Source organism: Acanthochromis polyacanthus, chromosome 6, assembly GCF_021347895.1.
Source record: "Acanthochromis polyacanthus isolate Apoly-LR-REF ecotype Palm Island chromosome 6, KAUST_Apoly_ChrSc, whole genome shotgun sequence".
Lineage (NCBI taxonomy): Eukaryota > Metazoa > Chordata > Actinopteri > Pomacentridae > Acanthochromis > Acanthochromis polyacanthus.
The window spans coordinates 8,684,016-8,706,448 of NC_067118.1; the positions used below are offsets into that span (position 1 = coordinate 8,684,016).

The 22,433-nt window shown below is 40.1% G+C and overlaps 1 protein-coding gene across 3 annotated transcripts in view; it reads right to left on the bottom strand.

Annotated features, from left to right (window-relative positions):
* atp2b3b (ATPase plasma membrane Ca2+ transporting 3b) overlaps window positions 1–22,433 on the bottom strand; it is a 79,479-nt gene that overhangs the window by 52,389 nt on the left and 4,657 nt on the right. For all 3 annotated transcript variants that reach the window (XM_051950224.1, XM_022218161.2, XM_022218162.2), the window contains exons 2-4: window positions 15,504–16,340; window positions 6,743–6,940; window positions 1,700–1,957 (exon numbers count right to left, since the gene is read on the bottom strand). In XM_051950224.1, coding sequence (XP_051806184.1) covers window positions 1,700–1,957; window positions 6,743–6,940; window positions 15,504–15,750 — 703 coding nt within the window. In that variant the 5' untranslated portion in view covers window positions 15,751–16,340. The remainder of the gene's footprint in view (window positions 1–1,699; window positions 1,958–6,742; window positions 6,941–15,503; window positions 16,341–22,433) is intronic.

Consider the following 22,433-nt stretch of genomic DNA (forward strand, 5'->3'; position numbering starts at 1 on the left):
CAGTTATCTTAAATTTGAATTTTGACTCCAAACAGACGTCTGTAGCTGCATGAGTAGTTCTACTCGGACATAATGTGCCACTGGAACTGTAACCGTACATGACCAGCTGTTTGAGTGCTGTGCCAGAGCAGCCGGAGGCCAAAGTTCTAATCAAGTTCAACTACAAATCTCTGATTAACAAAGCGTCTCATGAATTCTGTCGATTTTGTGACATTATTGCAATGATTTTATCCGCCATAGCAGCTGCCATTGCTTTTATTAGACCTGTTCGAACAATCTGAACAGGCCGTAATGACATTCGAGGTATCTACATTTACTATTTTGACAGTTATTTTTACTGAATTACAGATTTCTAGTGTAAATATCATGGATACAATTCTGACCAGTCACAGTACAATAATGACTAGTCAAAATGATGTTGCCAATACCTGTAATTTTAATTCCAGACAATAAAACTTAATTATTAGATGCTTAAACAGCTTGTTTCCAGTCTTTAGGCTAAGTTACATAATTCTGTGCTAATTCTAGCTTAATATTCAGAATACAGACATGACAGTACTATCAAACTTCCCATCCAGACTCTCGCTGGACGCATTTTTACTCTGTCAAGGAATGATTTATGTGACAATCGTCGTACGTTTGTCCGTCTGTTAGTCTGTCTGTGCACAACATTACATTACATTACATTATGGGTTGGACCAGTGGATTTGGATGAAATTTTCAGGGAAGGTCAAAAATGATACAAGGACCAAGTGATTAGATTTTGGCAGTGATGCGGCTTATAGTCCAGATCGACAGAATTGTTAAAGATTTCTGTATCATTGCAAGATAGCGGCACGGCGTCACTGTAACTTTGACAACAAGTGAACATTACATCACCTGTCTGTTGATAATCACATGATTGTGATCCTACTACAAATCCATCGCTGTGGATTTATCGGGACTTATCTGTCGGAAATCATACAATGACTCAGCAGCCGTGGTGAAGTACTCCGCTCCCTGGGTGCTTTTCCTGTTTGTCAACGCAAACAGTTAATTTATTTGTCTCTTCACTTCTTGAGTCAACACTCAATAATGTGCAATAACACATTTTATTTTTGTTAAGCTTGTATTTTTTCTACTAATGTTAATATTTTTAGGACATAGTCTTCTACTCATGTCTATCTATATGATTTCTGTACTCTTTTTACTTCTAAGTCTTTAAATAGGAGCAGCTGTAACGTAAGCAATTTTCCCTCAGGGATCAATAAAACATTTCTAACTCTCAGGGATAAATGGGGAAAAAAAGCTATTTCCCAAAAGTATTCCCTTAAAAACATGTAATAAGTTTGATGTATTGCAGTTTTGTTAAATGGTTTTGATGCAGAGCCGGAAAAAAACTAGACCGGAATCGTGATTTGATAATTTTGTCCCACACATGTAGGCGGACACCAGTCAAATGAAGACTCTCATTCACTTTGATTCGATATTAAAGTTTCTATAGGAGGCATTTGTTGAAATACTTATGCAACATATGACTCATGTGAGAAGAACTGTGGCATTTATATTTAGATCTTCTCCAGGGTGTACAAATGATTACAAAATGCAGAAAAAAACATATATTGATTAATGAATAGTGACAGTATAGAGTGAAAGTTGCTGGTTTTTTATTCAGTGGGAGTCTTTTTTATTCAGTGGGAGTCGGTGAAAGTTTCTTTACCGTATTTGACCTGAGCCAGGTCGCCCACCACCATGTCAGCCACAGGTATCTGGATGACGTTTCCTTTCCGCACGACGGTGAACTTCTGTTCCTGCTCGATCCGACTCTGCAGACCGCGGAACTGCTTCTCTTTGGACCAGTCATTAAACGCCGTCACGAGGACGACGCACACAACAGAGAGCAAGATAGCTGCACCCTCGATCCAGCCGGCGTCGGCCTCGCCTTCATCTTCTGCGCCCCCTGACACATTCCCGCAAGCTGAAGAGAAGTGAAGGGGTAGATGTTTGGTTAGAGACTTTGTTAATGACACATTCAAGTACCAGCTGGTTTCCATAAATGATGAAATGTAAGAAGGTTCCGCATGGTGGAAATATATTTCCACTGAGTTTTGTGGTTGGAGGTGTAAGCTAAATCTTGTTATGGTACAGTATAGTCCAAAAGTTTGGGGTCACCCAGACATTTCCATGTTTTCCATGAAAACGCAAAATGTCTCTATAATCTTACCAAATGTTCTGTTATTGGCTGCAAGCATGAACACAACAGTCTTCATGTACAACCAGCATCTGAGGAACTATAAATTTCAGTGGATTTCAGTGATTATTGATGACAATGTCACCACAAAAACAGGGAAGCCTTAGTGCTAGCATGCTGTGCAGGCAATGCGGCTAATGTTGCCATTAGCTTTGATGGTATGGCTTCAGATCAGAACTCTACGGAGACTATAAAGCTGAGGTACATTCAGCGGTGAAACTTTAATTTGAAATTAATAAACAAGGACCAGGTGGGTTCCTGTGTTTTCATGTCATCAAATGCTTAAGTGCAACTTAAAATTACTCAGTGTTTATATCTGTTAGCTTCTCTCCTGCTCTTTGTACTCACATAACTTGCATTTTAACACAGCAGAATTCCCAACAAATAGATTCTAATTTACGTATTTTTCTGTTTCTGTTGCTACACAACAGAACTGATGAGAACAGTGATTGAAATGCAGCCCATTAAAGCTACATATAACCCACCTCAGAATCATTTACAAGCTGTGCTCTGCACCACTGATATAAAAACCACAACATGGGTTAAAAACAAGAGCTGTGTGATGAAATTTGCAATACTTCAATGTAAAATGAATGCTTGGAGGGAAAGTTAGAAGTGATAAAAAGTCCTGGTCTCTAACATTGTACGGCTATCTGTTTTGGTCTGTCAATCACAGACACAAAGAGAGTTTTCTTCCTGAACAGACACTGAATCAGCCAGTTTAGAACAGAACTTAAACCGGGGATTATACAGTCATGATGAAATTAATCATCTTCATTATGTTTCAAGCTGAAAACCTGTAAGACACACAAAGAGTATATTCGCAAAAACAGATAACTCCGTTTTGATAATCTTTCAGAAAACTTTTTTTAATTGTTTACTTGAGATAATATCAATCAAACTGAAGTTGAGTGAATTTGATTCAGTAAAAACTACATGACAAAATAGAGAAAAAATAAATTATTAGTGTTATTATTATCTCAAGTAAACAATAAAAAAAAGAGTTTTCTGAAAATTTATAAAACAGGGTTACTTGTTTTTGCAAATGAACTCTTCATATTCTGGTCACATGTGAGACTTTCATTAATTTCCTAAAAAAATAGGCTAAATATGGGATATGGGATTTAGTGGGACATATATAAATAAAAGGCTGATTCGCTACCAGTAATTTAAGATGGTAGACATCAGAACTTCCTGATTCCTTTTGCTGTGTCACAGTGATGCATTTAGCTGTAAGAACAAAGAAACTATATGGTGTAGGCTTGCTTTGAACAAGAGTTAGTGCTTATTGTCATATCATTTTCTGCCATTCTCAGATTTACAAAATGTTTGCATGAATAAAATTGAATGAAATATTCATGACACAATATAGTTTCCATGTGCTGCACTTAACTAGATTGCACTGTGAGGTTATAGACTGAGCCCATATTTTCATCCACTGTTCGCTTGGTCGACTTCCACTCTATCATGTACGCTCACCGTGGTAAACAGACCCAGAAAGCTAATGGTAACATCGGTATAACCTTTTCACTTGCTTTCACTTCAGCTTTTGTCTCTTGTATTTGTGTGCTTCTATTTTTTCTTCCTTTATCCATGAAACCAAGGAAGTTGATTAGATAATTACATAGAAGTTCTTTCTGATTTGTGCAAACAACAAGAAAATGAACAGTGTGGTATTTAGCCTAATTAGGATAATCAACAATAAACTCTGCCTTCTAAGATTAGTCTCCCACATGAGGGTTTTTTTGATGACTATAACTGAAGCAGCATCAGTAAAACTTCTTTCTTGGCGCTAAAAAAACACGCTTCAAAGTGAGATGATGGCAAACTTGGCCTTCTTTTCTGTGCACTTTCTGCACTTAACTTACCAAACAGAATATATTTGAAGTGAGGCTCTACCGCGTTAAAAAGAAGTAAACTTGGCTCTGTTCAGTACACTATATGTGATTTTGCTGCTATTCTTGGTCTCCTTGGAACTCATCAAATTTCTGAAATACTGTCTTCTTGAACCAGTTTGTTAACTTGAACTTTTCCTTACTTGTGCAATTATCATGCTGCATTTCAGCATTTTACATGATCTCAATGTGTGCAAATCAAGCTAAGTAAACTAGCAATAAACAAACAGTACATTTTTGTTGCTTTGGCCTTAAGGCTCATGCGATTTGTCACATATAATCGCAAACAATTTAAAAACTAGTGCACCCAATGTGCACCCATTAGTACTTCAGAACATCAAAATCCAGGTGTGTTCCAGTTTACCAACTATCATATCCTGCAGTATTACAGAAGCAGTTTCACTATTTCCCAATACATAGCACCAGAACCAGGATGTCTTGCCAGATCTCACTTAGCAGTTTGCAAAGCAACACGTTTTTCCCACCATTTTGACCCACAATACTTTGCATGAAGGAAAATACATCAACTTCAAGCTACCTTTAGCGCACAGCAGATGACAGCTCATTTCACACCATAGACAGTGACAGATACATGGGTCATTCCAGAACTGGAGGAATTTTTACATCCCACCCATCACATTTCAAATAATCCATGTACAAAATACTAAAACATGCAGTTGTTGTGTATATTTACTTGTCCTGAGACCCAATCTAAGAAAGATTAGGAGAAAAGAATGTTTGAATATATTTTTTAAAATATCAAGTAAGCCTGCAGTTCCTCCAAAGATGCCATATTTCTCTTGTCCCCATTCAACCCTATTAATGCATATTATCAGGATCAGTCTAATTCTTTTTACTGTTTTCCATCAGTTTGTCCTCTTGCTCAGCAGTAACAGCTAGCTAAATATCTAGCTTCTACTGCTGAGAAAAAGCTAACATTAGCATAGATTACCAACCCTGTTACTGTGATTAGAGTAGAGTTAGCAAACAACAAATAAAACATGGAATAAAAATGGTACCATTGATATGTAAGCTGAGCCAATCAAGCCTTTGATAGTTTATTACCTATTATTGATGAATATGTAGCAGAAAATTGTAAAAGAGAAGGTTAATTTTTCAAAAATTTTGAAGCCCAAATGTTCTCCAATTCTGGAATGACTCATATGAGGAAGACGGTAAAAGCTAAAGGTGCAAATTTTTAACCTGACTGTGTACCTTCTGCACATACCAGTACTTTGTGAGGGCAGCTGCAGTACATTGTGAAAGTAAAAAGGTTAAATATGTGTTTTGCAATGGAGGATAACATTCATCCTCTTAGGAAGCGATTTCATAAAACAGTGAATAGCCGATCAAAATTGCTAACAATATGATGGACCAACTATCCGAGTATCCTGTCCTACATGTATGATGGGTGCCAACATGCACCCTAAAGCTAGTCATCTCTGCAGGTCATGCTAGAGGTACTTGTAGTGGAACAATCTATCTTGATTTGTTTTTTGCAAAAAGTGACAGTGTATGATGCCGTGAACAGTTTTAAAGAGACTCAATCATCTCTTTCATTTGCAACTCATGTAGTTGGACCAGCTCATTACCATCATGGATAATGCTAGCTAATGTTAGCAAACTTTACATACTGGGTGTAGCTGACTGGTGACTACACAAGTCTTATTTAGTCACACGGATGTTATACTGTGTACACAACATTGCCAAATATTCAAATTTATTACCAGTGAAACATTTTTTTAATTAAATACATTTGGTTTTTGCTACTACTGCTTTACTTGTCTGGTCTTACTTGGTCTGGAAAGTTCACTTGCAGAGGCTAATGCTCGCAAATTTACATTGCTTTTAAACCTCTGAACCCCACTGTGTTTAAATATCATGTTGTCACTCTCAAAAAATCTCTTAAAAATATAGTACACCATTGCTTCCAGTGAAAAACTCGATAAAATAGAAAGGACTGTCAACTTTCCAACGGTACTCAAACTACTTTCCTGTGACAAGCCATTCCATCTGCAAACTTATGTTCATATTCTACATATCTCATTTACAAATTCTCCAAAAATAAACCATTTCTGATTCTGTATTTTTTTTAAAACATTAAATAATTGTGAGTTCTTAGATGTAACCATTGAGGTGCAAGACTTGATCCAAAATAGAGAAAAACTGTGATAGGAGCAAAAAACCAGAGGAATTTAGAGGATTCCGTATACTATATTTTACTGATTTGATTTTTTTATGTTCTACTTGACCAAATTATCTTAAGTCAAGGTCCACTTACTTTTTTTTGTAGTGCCAGCAAACGATACCAAGCTGGGAACTGAACCGCCAAATCAGGCCATAATGCTGAGCAGGCTTGCTTTTGCTGTCCCGTTTCTTTGTTCTTTTTCTTGTCCTACATTTTGTCATTTCATCTCATACTACAAGATCAACAACTTCTAATTTCTCTCTGTCTCATTCCTGCTGTACTCCTAAATAAGGACAGGATGATAATGTCTACTGATAATGATTAATCTGGATCTGGAGGTCTCATTTTCTGTTTTCCACATCCAGTTTTGCCTCTACAACCCCTAAAACACACTTTCCATCCCCCACCACCCTCCGCCCACGTTCTCACATTCGGTTTCCTTTCCGGGAGGCTGGTAGAAGGAGAGACCGAGGGAGATGATGGCTGCGGCCTCCAAGATGATGAGCGTGACATCCTGCAAGGCCTCCCACACCAGCTCCAGGAAGGTCTTGGGCTTCTTCGGGGGGATGAAGTTTTGGCCGTACGTTTGGCCTCGACGCTCCAGGTCCACCGGGTCGCCACTGAGGCCTGGGAGACGGAGGGGGAAGGTGGAAGACGAAGGAGAAGAAAGGTTAGCAAATGTCTCTCTGTAAAAATGAATAAAATAAAGGTGAAATTCACATGCCATGATTGAAACAACACACATCTGTGCAGCCAGTGACAGATTCACAGGGTGAGTCATTTTGGTGCCGTTTTAAATAACAGTCTGTAGGTTTGCTTAATTTCAGCGGGACATCTGTGAATCAGCCATCATTTAAATGCTTCCAGGTACACTTTTAATTCATGAGAGTGCAGACAAAATTCAATGCAGCTCATAACAGCAGACACTCACACTGCAGCACAAAGACTTTCTGTCCAGTAAACCCACTGAACCCCAAAATTCATCCTGTCTTTAAAAGACTGCCAATGTAGCACCACTTATCTGAGCCGCAAATTTTAAATCTCAATAAAATGAACAGTCCTTGAACTACTCATCTCTGACGTGCCATTCAGTTATAAAATGTGACCAAATCTGAGCTTAAAATCGTTATATTTAATCAAAATATTTTTTTACGTCTCATTTAAAAATTTGCAAAAATTTAAATGTTAGGTCTGACCAAATTTTGTGAAAAACTAAAAATTCTATGTTCCTCCGTGCCACAGAAAAGACAAATGTGACTCAGCAGCATCCAACAGTCAAGCGACAAAAATTCAGGGTTGTTTTTAGCTGAACTGGGTTAAACTGCAGGTTGTGTAAGTACGGAAACAAATCAAAAATGCAATAGTCAAGCTCCAAACAAAAATAAACAGTTTTCATCCACGGACAATTCTAAAACATAAGGGTCATTCCAGAATTGGAGGACATTTCATGTCTCACCCATCAAATTTCAAATAATCCATGTGCATAATATTAAAACATGCAGTTGTTGTGTAAATTTTCTTGTCCTGTGACCAAATCTAAAAAAAATTAAAGAATGTTTGAAAATATTTTTAAAATACCAAGTAAGTCTGGAGTTCCCAATAAAATGCCATTTTTCTCTTGTCTCATTAACATAACCTTTTTAGCTGGTAGAAGAAGAAGAAAATAGTGAATCACAAGAAACAGTGGAAATAACATCATCAGTTTTCCAAAAGAATGGGTAGAGCAAAGCTCTGTCCTCTCTTCTATTTTTCATATTTTCATAGCATTGCCAGCTTTGATTGAATGTCTCATTCTACCTCATATTATCAGGATCAAACTAAGTCATTTTACTTTTATCTTTACTGTTTTCCATCAGTCAGTTTGTCCTCTTGGTCAGCAGTAACAGCTAGCTAAATATCTAGCTTCTACTGCTGAGAAAAAACATTAGCATGGATTAGCAACCCTGTTACTGTGGTTAGAGTAGGGTTAGCAAACAACACATAAAACATGGAATAAAAATGGCACCACTGATGTGTAAGCTGAGCCAATCAAACCTTTGACAGTTTTTTACCTATTATTGATAAATATGGAGCAGAAAATTTTAAAAGAGAAAGTTAATCCTTCAAAAATTTTGAAGCCCAAATGTCCTCCAAGTCTGGAATGACCCATAAATACTGTGCTGCTCTGCTTGCCTCAGAAGCTATAGTGACTCCACTGCTAACAACAGCAATGTGACAAAATTTCAGGGATTTTTTTGGCTGAACTACAGGTAGTGTAAGTACAGCAGCATATTAGAAAGGCAAAAGGCAAGCTTAAAATCATGACATTCGATCAAAATCCCTTCATTTGACACGTCTTAGTAAAAAAAAAATCCGTTTTCACTGACCAGATTCTGTGAAAAACATTATTATTTTTTCTTCTTTGTAACTCAGAAGCCATTAACGACTCTGCTGCAACCAACAGCAACATGGCAAAAACTCAGGGACTTCTCAGATGAACTGCAGGCAGTGTTTTCACAGAACTTGCTTTCAAATGTAGTAGAATATAGTAGAATATTTATAGCAAAGTCACCATATTTTCAGAACTGGTAACACTTGTGGGTAAAATGTTGCAAATGTTGATTCGTGGTTTTAAAAATATTTATAAAATAGTCAAAGAAATCCATCTTTATTTTTTTTTCTTTCCGATGATTATGGCATTATAAATGACAGATTTTACCAGTTTCTCTCTACTTCTAGTCATGGTTGTGCTGTTTCCATCGAGATGCAAGATTTTATACTGCAGTGAAAAATGGGTCCACACATTTTTCAAGTTAAAATACCAAATATTCCAGATTAATTTTAAGACTCATGTTGAGTTCTGGGGATGTTTGGCAGGAGTGTGTTGCAATTAACTGTCTATATATTGACAGAAATTATTAGCTTGTTTTGTCTGTTTTGACAGTTGATACCAGAAAGAAATTCACTTTAAAATGATAAAAATTTCAAGAAAACTAGCAAATCTTCTCAATTGAGAGGCTAGAACCAATGACTTTACAGAAAAAACTTGCCAAATATGTAGATGACTGATCATCACTGGAGTCATTTATCAAACAAATATTGTAAAATGTGCTCATTCTGGTTCTCAAAGTGAAGATTGTGGCTTTTATGCATTCATATATCCAGATAAATACAAGAGTCCTGTAGTAAACTCTATATAATATTCATTTTTTTGTTGAAATTACGCTAAAAAATAAGTGTTAAGGTGGATTAACACACCAAAACCTGCAGTGAAAAATGAGACCACAGTGAGGAAAAACGTGACAGGAGCAAAAAAAAAAAAAAAAAAAACTCTATCCAATTCCTGATTTTCCTTTTAGTCCTTCCAACTCTTTCTTTCTGAGCTCCATCCTCACTGCAACATCTCCATCCTCACCCTCCTCTCCCCCTTCAACCTCACCCCTAAGTGATTCAGTTTCCATGGAGACCAGGATATCAGGTCCAGGGCTTCCTGTCTGTAACAGGTTTCTGCCCAGCAACAGGTGATGTCATTTCTTCAGTGTGGTAGAGGCTTGGAGATTTTTTTTTTTTTTAAATGTGTTTTTATGATTGGCTGCTTGGAGAGAGGGGAACGAGAATGGGTACGCCGTGGTTGGCCGAGATCGGTGACTCTCTTCCGTCGCGTCCTGCATGTTTGGAGACGTCCTGGTCCAATGTGCTCGCAGCAGGGACTCGCATGTAGAAGCAATACAGCAGGGTTCAGGCCGAGGCGAGGCGGAGACAAAACAGGTGACCTTATGCTGAGTAATCGTAGCGAGCTGTATCCTCTTTTTATTAGTCCCTCCCTCTCTCATCCATCCTTCCTTCCTCTTCATCCTCTTCCACAGCCTCTCTCATCCTCCTCCTCCTCCTCCTCTTTTTCTCTCTCAATCTCCCCTTGATGTGTCCTTGACAATGCGGCAAGCTGTTCTAGCTTTCCCGCCTCACCCCTCATCCACCCACACCCCCACCACACTTTCCTCTCACTCCCTCTTTCTCCTTCTCCTTCTCCTCCTCCTCTTTTCTGTCTCCTCACTGTGGATATAATGGTCTCATACTGCAGTGAATGCAGGGTATCCATATCTGTTTGTGTGTGATTGGTTTAACCCCCCCACCCTGCTCTGTGGATCACATTACAGATGATGTGCAGCATCATAATGTATACACGGTGTGTTTACCTTGGTGCAGCACTGTACATGCCCATATTCCCCCCGTCTGATCTGACTATTCGCACTCCAGTTCAGTCTTTTTATTTTACTGTAATCACACAAAGCAGAGGTAGCAGCTTTTGTCGTCGTGTCAAACACCTCAGAATCCAGAGCAGAAAATATATCTGAAGCAGACAGTTTTTTTTTATTATTATTTTGAGTGATTTGGGGGTTTTTTTCCAAGAGGTGGGGCGTCTTTCTTCATCCCTGTTTGCACTTTGGCTGGTTTTGTCACGTCGCTTGACACCATATGTGATTTGTGAAAGTCAGCACAGTGCAAAAAAAGAAAAGGCGGTCCAAGGAGTGCGTAGAGAGAGCGCCGTTTGTGTGTTGTGTTTACCAACTGCTCTTTGTAGGGACATCTGCAGATACATGACTCTGTGTGTGTGTGTGTGTGTGTGTGTGTGTGTGTGTGTGTGTGTGTGTGTGTGTGTGTGTGTGTGTGTGTGTGTGTTTGGTTTGTTGGGACCTGCTGCACTGATTCCTGACCAGCTCATAGTATCAAATTAGCAACACTCAACACAGACTTACTGTAACTCAACACCCACCGGCCCTCTCACTTTTTCAGCATCACACACACACCTCGTAGTCTTTGCTCACACACTCGCTCACACACACTCGCCCTCCTTCCATTCACCTCCTCTCCGTTTCCTCTCGTCACATCTCCATCTCCTCACAGCTCTCAGTCATCTTTCTCCCCGCTCGCCGACTTTCCAGGCCAACTTCTCTCTGCTGTTGTGTTGCTAGGCTACAAACTAGTTGAAGGAGTGGGCGTAGTGAGGTACCACACCCCTGCTGGAGCGTACAAGTGTGCGCATGAACACACCAAAGACACGGCGACCGAAATCTGACCCGCACCAGCCGCTAGCAGTCTTTGATTGTCATTATTAGATTAACCTCCTGACCCTCTGCGTTTGATCTTTTAAAAAAATGCAAAACTACACCATTTACTACAGCAAGCAACTGGAAAACAGAAAGAATATTGAGATTTTCAGGTTTCGGAGCAGTCCTTGAACTCTGTGTTTCATTTAGAAATTCACCAAAAATCTACCATTTACACTAAACAAATTCTGCAAAAACCAAAAAATTTTGTGCTTATCATCGTAACATGTTGTGCTGTGTCCACAGAGGTGCAGGACTTTATATTGCAGTAAAAAAAAAAAAGAGCCCACAGTGAATAAAACTATGGCAAGAGCACCAAAAACATTCAGAAAGTGCTTAGGATAGAGAGGGTTAACTTGTTCTTTGAGAGAGAGACTGTCAGGTATCAACAAAACTTACAGCATTGCTGCAGGAACAACTAGTTGAATAATCTTCTTCTTTTCCTTCCGGCTTTTCCCTTCAAGGGTCGCCACAGCGAATCAATTGCCTCCATCTAACCCTGTCTGCTGCATCCTCTTCTCTCACACCAACTACCTTCATGTCCTCTTTAACCACATCCATAAACCTCCTCTTTGGTCTTCCTCTAGGCCTCCTGCCTGGCAGTGGGAAACTCAGCATCCTTCTACCAATATATTCACTCTCTCTCCTCTGGACATGTCCGAACCATCTCAGTCTGGCCTCTCTGACTTTATCTCCAAAGCCTCTAATATGTGCTGTCCCTCTGATGTACTCATTCCTGATCCTATCCATCCTGGTCACGCCCAAAGAGAACCTCAGCATCTTCAGTTCTGCTACCTCCAGCTCTGCCTCCTGTCTTTTCCCCAGGGACACTCCAGACCAAACAACATGGCTGGTCTCACCACAGTTTTGTAAACCTTTCCTTTCATTTTAGCTGAAACTCTTCTATCACACATCACACCTGACACTTTTCTCCAGCCGTTCCAGCCTGCCTATACACGCTTCTTCACCTCTTTTCCACACTCTCCATTACTCTGGACGGTTGACCCTAAGTTGAATAATCAAATAATCAAATGACAATATCAGTGAAACCATTTGTTCAGTTATAATACCAAATATTCCGGATAAATTTCAAGGCTTGGGGATCTTTGAGAGGCATGTCTTGCAATTAATGGTCTATACATTGTCAGAAATCAGTGCTACTAGCTTGTTTTATGTGTTTTTAATAGTTGATACCCTGAAGAAATTCACTTTAAAATAATTATAAAAATTTGAGAAAACCTGCAAATCTTCATACTATAGAAGCTGGAACTAGTGACTTTACCAAAAAAATTGCCAAATATGTAGATAATTGATCATCGTTGGAATCATTTTTCAAGCAAATATTATAAAATGTGCTCTTTCTGGTTCTCAAAGTGAAGATTTGTGACTTTAATATACGTATATATGCAGTCAAATCCAAGAGTCCTGCAGTAAACGCTATATAATATTTTGTTTTTGTTTAAATTGCACCAGAAAATGAGCATACGGGTGAATTAACACAGAAAAACCTGCACATAAAGGGAGGAAAACCTGCAAATCTTCACACTGCAGGAGCTGGAACCAATGATTTTACCTTAAAAAAATTGAAAAAATATTATACCAAAATTAATACCTGGATAGTGCCGTAGCAAACGAATATTCGGATATTCGGGATATTCGGGTCCAGCCCTATACAACTCATGTATCTATTTCTAAATGCAAGAAAATTTTCTAAAGTAGTCATTAAATAAAGTAAAATAAATATTAATTTTTACAACTTTTTATATAATTTTATCCAAACAACTAAATTACTTTATAACAACTATACAAAGTTAAATTTTCAGTTCATTTGCCAATGTGTCCACCTTTTTTCTCAATGACGCTCATCAGCCTCCCATCCACCATGTCGGTCAACTTCCTGATGTGGTCTGGACTGATGTTCGATGCTGCAGCCACCACCACTTCCCAAAGACTGTCCTTGGATATGTACTGTTTACCCTCTCTGCAAATTTCTTGATTCAGCAGAGACCAGTAGTTCTCAATTGGGTTGACGTCATGGGATGATGGTGGCCAAACCATCAATCTGCTGTCTTTGAAACTTTTTTAGCCAGCCATGATGTGGTAAACTTCGAGGCATGGGATTTTGCGTTGTCCTGCATCAGAATGACAGCCTTTTTGAAAGAAGCAGGCTTCTTGTTGAACCATCGTTTGAACAGGGTGCTGCTGAGTAGCTCGCAGTATGTCTCAGAGTTGATTTTTACCCCTTCTGAAACTCGAAAGGGACCCACAACTTCATCTTTAATAAGTCTTGCCCAAACCATGACACCACCGCCACCTTGCTGCCGCTGTAAACGTTGTGGGGTTTCCTGTCTATTGGCCATCCATCCTCTTGCCCAGCCATCAGGGCCATCCAAGGTGACTCATCTCGTCTGTCCATAAAACGTGCCTGAAGTTGGTCTTTAGAGGTTGTTTTGCCCATTCCAACCATTTTTCTTTGTGGTTTTTGTTGAGTGGAGGCTGTTTGGGTGATTTCTTGACTGTTCCGTACTCTCTGAGGGTGCGGCATCTGGTACTTCTAGGAACTCCAGGTAAGTCACAGCTTTTGAAGATGGTAGAACTTGATGCCAGCGGTCGTCTGGCTGCTTCTCGCTTAATTCTTCTCAGATCCTTTGATGAGAACATTCTTCTTTTCTTTTCAACTCGCTTTTTTCTGCCATCTTGGCTGTTTTTGATATACTTTTTGATGGTCCTAGTATCTCTTCCCAATTTCTTGGCAATTTTATTAGGAGTAAGTTTTTCTGACAGCAACTGAACTATTTGGCTCTTTTCTGTAGCCGTTAAGTCCTTTTTTGGTCCCATTTTGATGAAAGCTAAAATTTGCTTAATAATTTGGCACATGCACTTTTGACATGTGGTGATTTTCTTGCTTTAAATGTAATATAATTTGAAATTATGTCTGACAATACAAAGTTAGCGTAGGAGAAGACTATTTAAAAGTAGGAAGGCCCGGACTTATTTCTAAGACTATGTTTTGGATCAAAAACCTACTTGCCTAATAATTTATCACAGGGTGTATGTGCAGTCAATTCCAAGAGTCCTACAGTAAAGGCTATATAATATTCAGTTTTTGTTGAAATTGCGCTATAAAATGAGCATATGGGTGAATTAACGTTGCAAAAACTGTACATAAAGGAAGGATTTACTGCAGGACTGGTGGCATATTAGACTGCATTTGACTATATTATACATAGTTTAAATATTGGCCAAATTAAATGATGAGCATTTTACCTTTTTTTGACTCTTCAGACACATAATGGACTTTGGGGGTCATTCAGAATGCGCCTACAGCAGCAGACTGCCGGACAACACTGCAGGTGTCCTGTCAGAGATTCTAGTTAATCCTCACACAGTTTTACTCTGTTCATCCATTTATTGATTTACTCTATCAGCTTGCCATCCATTCATCCCCTATAATCCCGTCATCCATTCATCAATCAGTCCATCCACCCATTTCTCTCTGCACATCCAGCTCAACCAAAAAAACAACGCCTTTCTACCACCAGGATTACATTCCCCGAGTTTTTACCATTTAATGGAAGTGCTCTCGTTTCACTCTGCATTCATTGGTCTGAGATTTTGCACTGCAGTCAAGGTAAACTCAGCATTTTTAATAATGCATGCGTGAAGCAAAGGGGTCAGTTTCGGCGTGTTATCTGGAATAATTGGTGACCACATGTAATCTGTTTCGTTTTTTTGTTTGAGTCAAATGACACAAAAATGATTTGGACGTGGTTTGCACCACTCATGCGGAGGTATTTATGCGCCACTCCGGCCAAGAGTACAATCTCACCCGTCCTTCTGGGGCTTCATTCAGCTAATCTCAGCGTACCGATTCATCTCCTTGCAACCCATCTCCATTCTCCCACTTCACAAATCCATCCATCCATCCAGGCAGGCAGGCAGGCAATCTATTCACCCATTCATGCGCCTAATCATCCACCCAACCGTCCCTCCATCAGTCTATTCATACATCTGCGCTCTCACCCATTCATTTATCAAACCCACCTACATTATTCATCCATCCATCCTTCCATTTTTTCAGCCATTCAGTGGCTGCTGCTCACCGTCAGTGATGCTGGACTGTAGTCTCTGGCAGAGGCCGTCTGTGCCTCCATAGCTGTCCTGGACCTTCTGTATGGCGTCAGCTCCTCGGAGCTCCATCAGCTCCCTGAGCTCCGTAACCGTGACCCCAAAGTCTCCGCCTGCATGGCTGCCATCTGCCCTTCCTCCTCCACCCCCGCCTCGAGTCCCTTTAGGATAAAACTCCACAGCGCTGTTTGCCATTTCACCCATCGTGGCTGTCGTTGACATATCAGTAAATGTTTTCCTCTGTTTTGGTCCTCCTCTCTCTCCGTAGTCTGCTCAGGTCCCCTTTCGTCTGCTTGTTGGAGGGTTGTTCATGTGCTCCACAGTCTCGGTTTTCTGTCTAAATATTTTTATTTATAAAAAAATGCGCCAATACGCCCAAACCCCTCTTTAAATATATATAAGGGCAATGAGAGGGCGTTGGTTGTGAATTGTTTTTCTTCTACCTATCTCGGCCTTTGCCTCCCACCGCTCCTTTAAATCTCTATAACAGAGGGAGGCAGAGGAGGAGGAGGAGGGTGAGGGGGATGAAGGACGGCGAGCAGGGGCACTTCAGAAGCGTGACGTCTGAATGAATCCAGCTTTCTTTTCCTTCGTGTCCTCTGCAACTCCGCTCTTTCCTCGTTTCTGTCCCCCTCCCTCCGGGGTCACAGCCAGTCCATGGACGGACGGACGGACGGGCAGACGGACCTGCAGACGGCGATGGGAGAATGACGGACGGATGGAGAGAGGGGCGAGCGAGGCAAAGGCAGCTGATAAATCAGAGACAGGAAGCGGATCCAGTTCAGAGGTAGCTATTGCTGCACCACCAGCACCTAAAGGAGAGAGAGACAGAAGCATTATCACTCTGTTCTATTGATCCCACTCACTACCATTACATCAGATCATTTCTGAGGGGCAGACCGGGCTCACTGAGGACGGATTCAGTTCTGAACATCCAACATAAATGCATCAGTCTTGATCTAAACACATACATAAGACAAAAAGGTGTAACAATAATACCTACATTTGACTACAAATGCAAATCAAAGCCCTAAAGCATACTTTAAATGACATGAAATGACATTGAAATCTGTGTTTGTTGACTTATTTGGCTACTTGGGGACTGTACAACAAGGTGAAAACACCACACACATATGATACATGATAGTTTCAGCAATAATACGGTGATGGCTATAATCTGAGCAAAACAGCGACTGATTTATAGATCCAGCTGAAAACTGAAGTCCAATATTCACTCCACCAAAATAAAATATAGAGAAATACTTGCTAAATGCTACGCTCACCAGCTTTTTAATTGAAAACTGCTGATGAAAGCAGAACCAAAACAGTAAAACCACCAGGGTATACAACCAAACGATGAAATAAAAGATGCTGAAGGTCTGAGGAACTGCAGCACTTGGGTAACAATTTCACTCACTGTTAATGTAAAGACGCTAATTTAAGCAGCTTTAAAGGGTACACATTATGCTTACTTCTATCTCTATGTATTTATTCTGGGACACTAGAGCAGCTTTGCATGAGTCACAGTTCAGAAAATCCTGATTTATCCCATACTGCCTGTTCTGCAGCCCCTCAGCTTGAGCCTCTGCATTAAAAAGGGCAATATTAGCTCCGGGCTGTTTAAGGCCCCCCTCCCTAAAAGCCCGCTTCGTTCTGATTGGGCAACTTATGGAAGTTTGTGTTTGTAAGCACCACCTCCTCCAAACTGTAAACCTACTAAATAACACAATTTGCCAGTCTTTTTAAAAATGTCAACCTCCCAGATCCATCAGATGAGGCAGTGTAACAAAAAATATATTAGCTGAGTCGATTGCCAGTTGCTTTTAGTTTGTTTCAACAATTTGCCTCAATAAGTATTCAACTCAGTAAATAATTAACCTGTAAAGTGCAATAAAACTCGTGTGTCGTGATTAAATGAAAGCTAAGCCAACATTAGTGATTGGTCTGGTTCCTGAAAAGAAACGTCAAGAACTAGACCAAAAACATCATGTGCTGTTTTGCTCCCTTGTCATTTAGTATGACTGGTTTCTCACATGGCTGCTAATAATTAAATCATAATTCCACCAATATAGAAAATACTCAAAACAGCAACACTATTCTCACAAAAGACGACACAGTACACTATAAACCTGCAAACTTTTTGCATAAAATTTGGTCTTTGCGAAAAGAAGTGGTGAAAACTGTCACAAATCTGGCAACGCTTGCATAGTAACACTAGAGTCTGGGTATTGCAGCTTCTCCTGCTAGCTTGGACAATGAATATGGATAGATTTCTCATCAAACAAAAGCACAAACCAGAGTTTTAATCATTGAAAATTAAGATTTGCTCCGAAAATCAAGATCATGATGCCAAAGACCAGACTAGCAGGCAGACAACAAGTATTCTGAGTTTAGAAACAAAAGTAAGAAAAGGCGTGTGGAGGGAATTTCTAGAAAAAGGGAAATACAAGTTAATATTTGTCATTCGCACATCCAAGATTTTGTAGCCATGGGGCTCCAGTTTCAAGCAAAGCTCTATTTCAAAATTCACAAAATTCAATATACACCTGGTAGAGAACTACAAACATAACATGAATAGCTCAGTGGGTAGAGTGGCCATCTCGCAACCAGAGGGTTGCGGTTCGATGCCCCGGCCCGTCGTGCTCATGTCGAGGTGTCCCTGAGGAAGACACCTAACCCCTAATTGTTCCTGATGGGGCGTGGTTAGCGCCTTGCATGGCAGCTCCCACCATCAGTGTGAATGTGTGTGCTCCAGGGGCGCTGTACCGCGGCTGACCCTGTGCTCTGACCCCCCCAGATGGGGGGATATGCGAAAATCAGAATTTTCCCCCGTGGGATTAATAAGGGATATTAAAAAAAAAGAAGAAGATATAGGCTGTTTATGCTCATCCCGCTATTTAGGTAAGTCTGGTATTAATTAGGATTGCACTGGCTGCATGTTGTTTGCTGTAGGAGGACAAATATGTGGGCAGATATGCCAAATGCATGGGGAGGATTTAGGTGTTTTGTGGTAAAAGTGGTCTCCCCGATGACTTTGTCCTGCCAGTTTGGCTCTCATGGACACAATAGTGAAGATCATTGATGTAGAGGCTGCAGTCCAAAGGCGTCTTTAATCTGACGCCATTGGACTCTTCTCCAAAACGTGCTGAACAACTGTTCAGTGTGAGGAGTGGGGACTCCACCAACCTGCTTCCAACTGATGAAAAAAAAACACTGGAAACCTAATATTCAGAGCAGTTGGGAGCTTTTCGCACAGAGGGGTTAATTTTGGATTCATTTACTGCATTGCTTGAAACTTTGGTCATGTTTAATATGAACAACCGATATTGTAAAGTTGTATATATGACAGAAAATAACGAAAGCATGTCAGATCTTTTAAATTTAAACTTCTCAGACATGTAAACCAATGTCTGAGGTTAAGATTTCCATTGTTGTATCAACAAGTTCCAGAAACCCGACTTTGTCTTCGATGTACTCATAATTTCACACATGGACTAGCTACAATTTTTATTTTTTATTTCTTTTTAACTAATTATTTCTCATCCGATATTGAGCTGAAGCTTCACTTTTTTGTTCTCTTTATCAAAAAACACCACAAAAAGAACAAAATCTACATTCTGGTGCTCTGTCTCCTGATACTTCCTCATTCTGTCCATGTCTCTTGGTATCAAGCCAACTGGTTCTTATACAAGATTAAAAAACATACCACAAAGCTTTCAGAATTCTTAAAGGTTCTGAAGTTTCCTTGACCGACTGAGGTCTGTGGGTTTTATCAACCACTGCTCAAACAGAAGTAAACAGTGCTTCTGTAGAGGATTATTTTCAGACTAACACACATTTGTGTTCTTATCAGAATCTGGAAATTGCTTTTCAATAGAAAAATGTAATAAGAAGAGGTTGATCATAATCTTAGTCTCTTGTTAAATTAGCTCCTTTAATTACCAGAACACTGAGTAAAGGGTTGGAGATGTTGTCCATGATGGAGAGAAGTTTTAGTCAAGGTCCTCCACTACACAACAGTACATGTAAATTGTCCAGATCTGCCTCTGAGGCTGTGCCATGTTTCTGAGCAAATTTATCAGATCTTTTGGTAACATCCAGCCTCAGGCTTTCGCCCCAGCAAACCACATCATAGAGATAGGCACTGACCATCAGAGACCAACAAAACATCTACCATATGGTGCCACATGCATTGAAAGTACAAGATCTCTGCTGGGAAATAGAGAGCAGAGTTCCTGGTACTCATCTCCACCATCTCTACTTCGTGTTTGTGTAGATTCTCAGTCATCCAGGTCAGATCCAAACCAAGTGGACTTCTCTGTTTGGTTCTTGGAGATGGTTTACCTCCCATCCCAAAAGCTTCTTCATTTCTGAATGCAGGAACCTTCTCGGATGACTCGTCTCTGACTGAATGTGCTTTTCTGGTGAGCCAGTAAACTGAGTACAGGATTGGAGATCTTGTTGGTGATGGCGAAGAAGTTTTGACAACATCCTTCTCTTCATCTCAGCATGTAGTTTGTCCAGATCTGCTTGCTGGACTGAACTGGCCTTCAGAGTAAGTTCAGCAAATCGCTTGGTGTCACCCATCCTCAGGCTTTTAACCCAGCAAGTACTGAAGGTCTGGAGCCTCTGCAGGAGAAAGAGCTGCAGAGTTCCTGGTCCGGTCTAATTTCCTGTCCTTGTGAATGCCCAGGTATTTGTACTCATCTCCACCATCTCTCCTCATCCAGGTAAAAATCAAAATTAGTAGAAAGCAACTGCACTTCTCTGTTTGGTTCTTGGAGACGATTCACCTCTACATCCAAGAGATTTCCCCAGTTCAAAATAGAAGAAACCTCTTTAGTTTGGACATGTTGTCCATCATGACCAGTTGACTTAGGACAGAGAGACATGGACAGGATAAACGCAGACCACCAGAATCCATCAATCAATCAATCAATCAATCAATCAATCAATCAATCAATCAATCAATCAATCAATCAATCAATCAATCAATCTTTATTTGTATAGCACTTTTCATCCGATGAATTTGCACCACAAAGTGTTTCACAACATTAAAACATTGAAAAATATTGAAATAAAAACAAGAAAATCTTTCCCTCCCACCCTGGGTATGTACATATATATCTACACACACGGGACGTGGACCCCCCCAGACCCCGACAGACAGGGGGACCCCCACACCGAGGTGGGAAACCCCCCATCCAACCGGGGAGAAGGGACCCGTGGACAACACCCCCAGCCAGTGAGGAGGACCCCCTGAAGAAAGGCTGGAGTTAAAAAACTTTAACATCTAAAATAAAAGGGCTGTACATTAAGATGAATAAAATGAACAGTTAAAGTAATAAAAGTACATAAGATAATGGATAAGTACTGATAAGAACATAAGAAGGAATTAAAAAGTTAATTAAAAGCCTGATTAAAAAGGTGCGTTTTTAACCTTCCTTTAAAAACATCGACAGTCTCTGCAGTCCTGAGGTTCTCCGGCAGGCTGTTCCAGAGAGCTAAAGAAGCTTTTGGTCTATTCATGGTGCTTATTCACTCATCGGACAATAAAGAGATAGTCCAGCTCAATATCAGGTCGAAGATGGTGGCTGAGAGGTAGGAAACAAAACCAAAAAGAGAAGTCCATTTGCTTTATCCTGTAGCTCTTGAGCATCTGTCCTTTGAGCAAAAACCGTCCCCAACCTATGGCACTCTGACACATCCCAAACCACCATCCAATGCATCCAACAACCTGAAAACTTCTGTAGGTGGCAGGTCTTCATGAGGTTTTTGGTGTACAGGGTACAGAGAATAAAGGGACAGGACAGTTTCTATTTGGTGAAGAAGACCTGTAAAGTAGTCTAAGATCCAGAACACCAAAAGAGCCTCAACTAATGTCGACCAAGGTTGGTCAGTGTTGCAAATCCAAGAACATGACTCTGACAGAACTCCTGCATCCTGTTGTGAACCAGAGGGACTCCAATGACCAATGTCCAACACCAGTTCTTCAAAGCCTAGCACCAATCAGAGCTACTGGACTGTAATCACTGGCGGCACCAGGATGAGTCTTTTCCAGTATAGGAACTACAGGAACCTTCTCCAAACATTGAGAACATTTAAAGTTACCTTTTGTGGTTTTTTGTAGTTTCTGGCATATATACAACATGAAATCCCAGTTATTCATATTAAACATGATCAATACTAAAAATAATGCAGTAAATAAATGCAAAGGTAATTGCTGTGAATATAAGGTTATAGGACAACTATGAACCCCTGTAACACCTAAATAAGACATACAAGCCTTTACTTGGTAGTTGGATACGGTCATTATTGGCTTAGGCGCTATTAAGACAAACAAAAATACCACCAGCCTGTTCTTTCAGGTTGCACAAATACATAAAGTGCATTTTGACACACTTCATCGGTCTCTGGACACAGCCACGTGCCTTGTAGGTGTGATTAATTCACGTTCAATTTGTTCAGCCTAATGAGACGCTTGTGAGAGCCAATAGAGGGGGGAAATTTCCTGAAGTGAGCTGCTCTTGTTGAATCTAGTAAAAAACAATTTCCTAATCACTGAATTAACATTTCAACCCATCTCTGGAACTGATTTAATTAAAATAAATCTGACACCGATAGTGCTCGAGCAGAACTTGCTTCTCCTTCAGCCACACCAGCGAGAAGCTTCATCCCACGTGAGCAATTAGCGCCGGCTGTAACTAAATATTCTCAGCATCACACATGACACAACATATTCTGATTTCCCTATCAGGGTATTTTACATAAGGATGAGCAGAGAGAGAGAGAGAGAAAAGAAAAAACAGAACTGAAGCTCATCATTAATTCCTTTTCTCCTCCCTCCTCTCCACTCTTCACTCTCCCTCAGCTCTCTCTTCCATCTTCTGCCTCCCTGTTTCCTC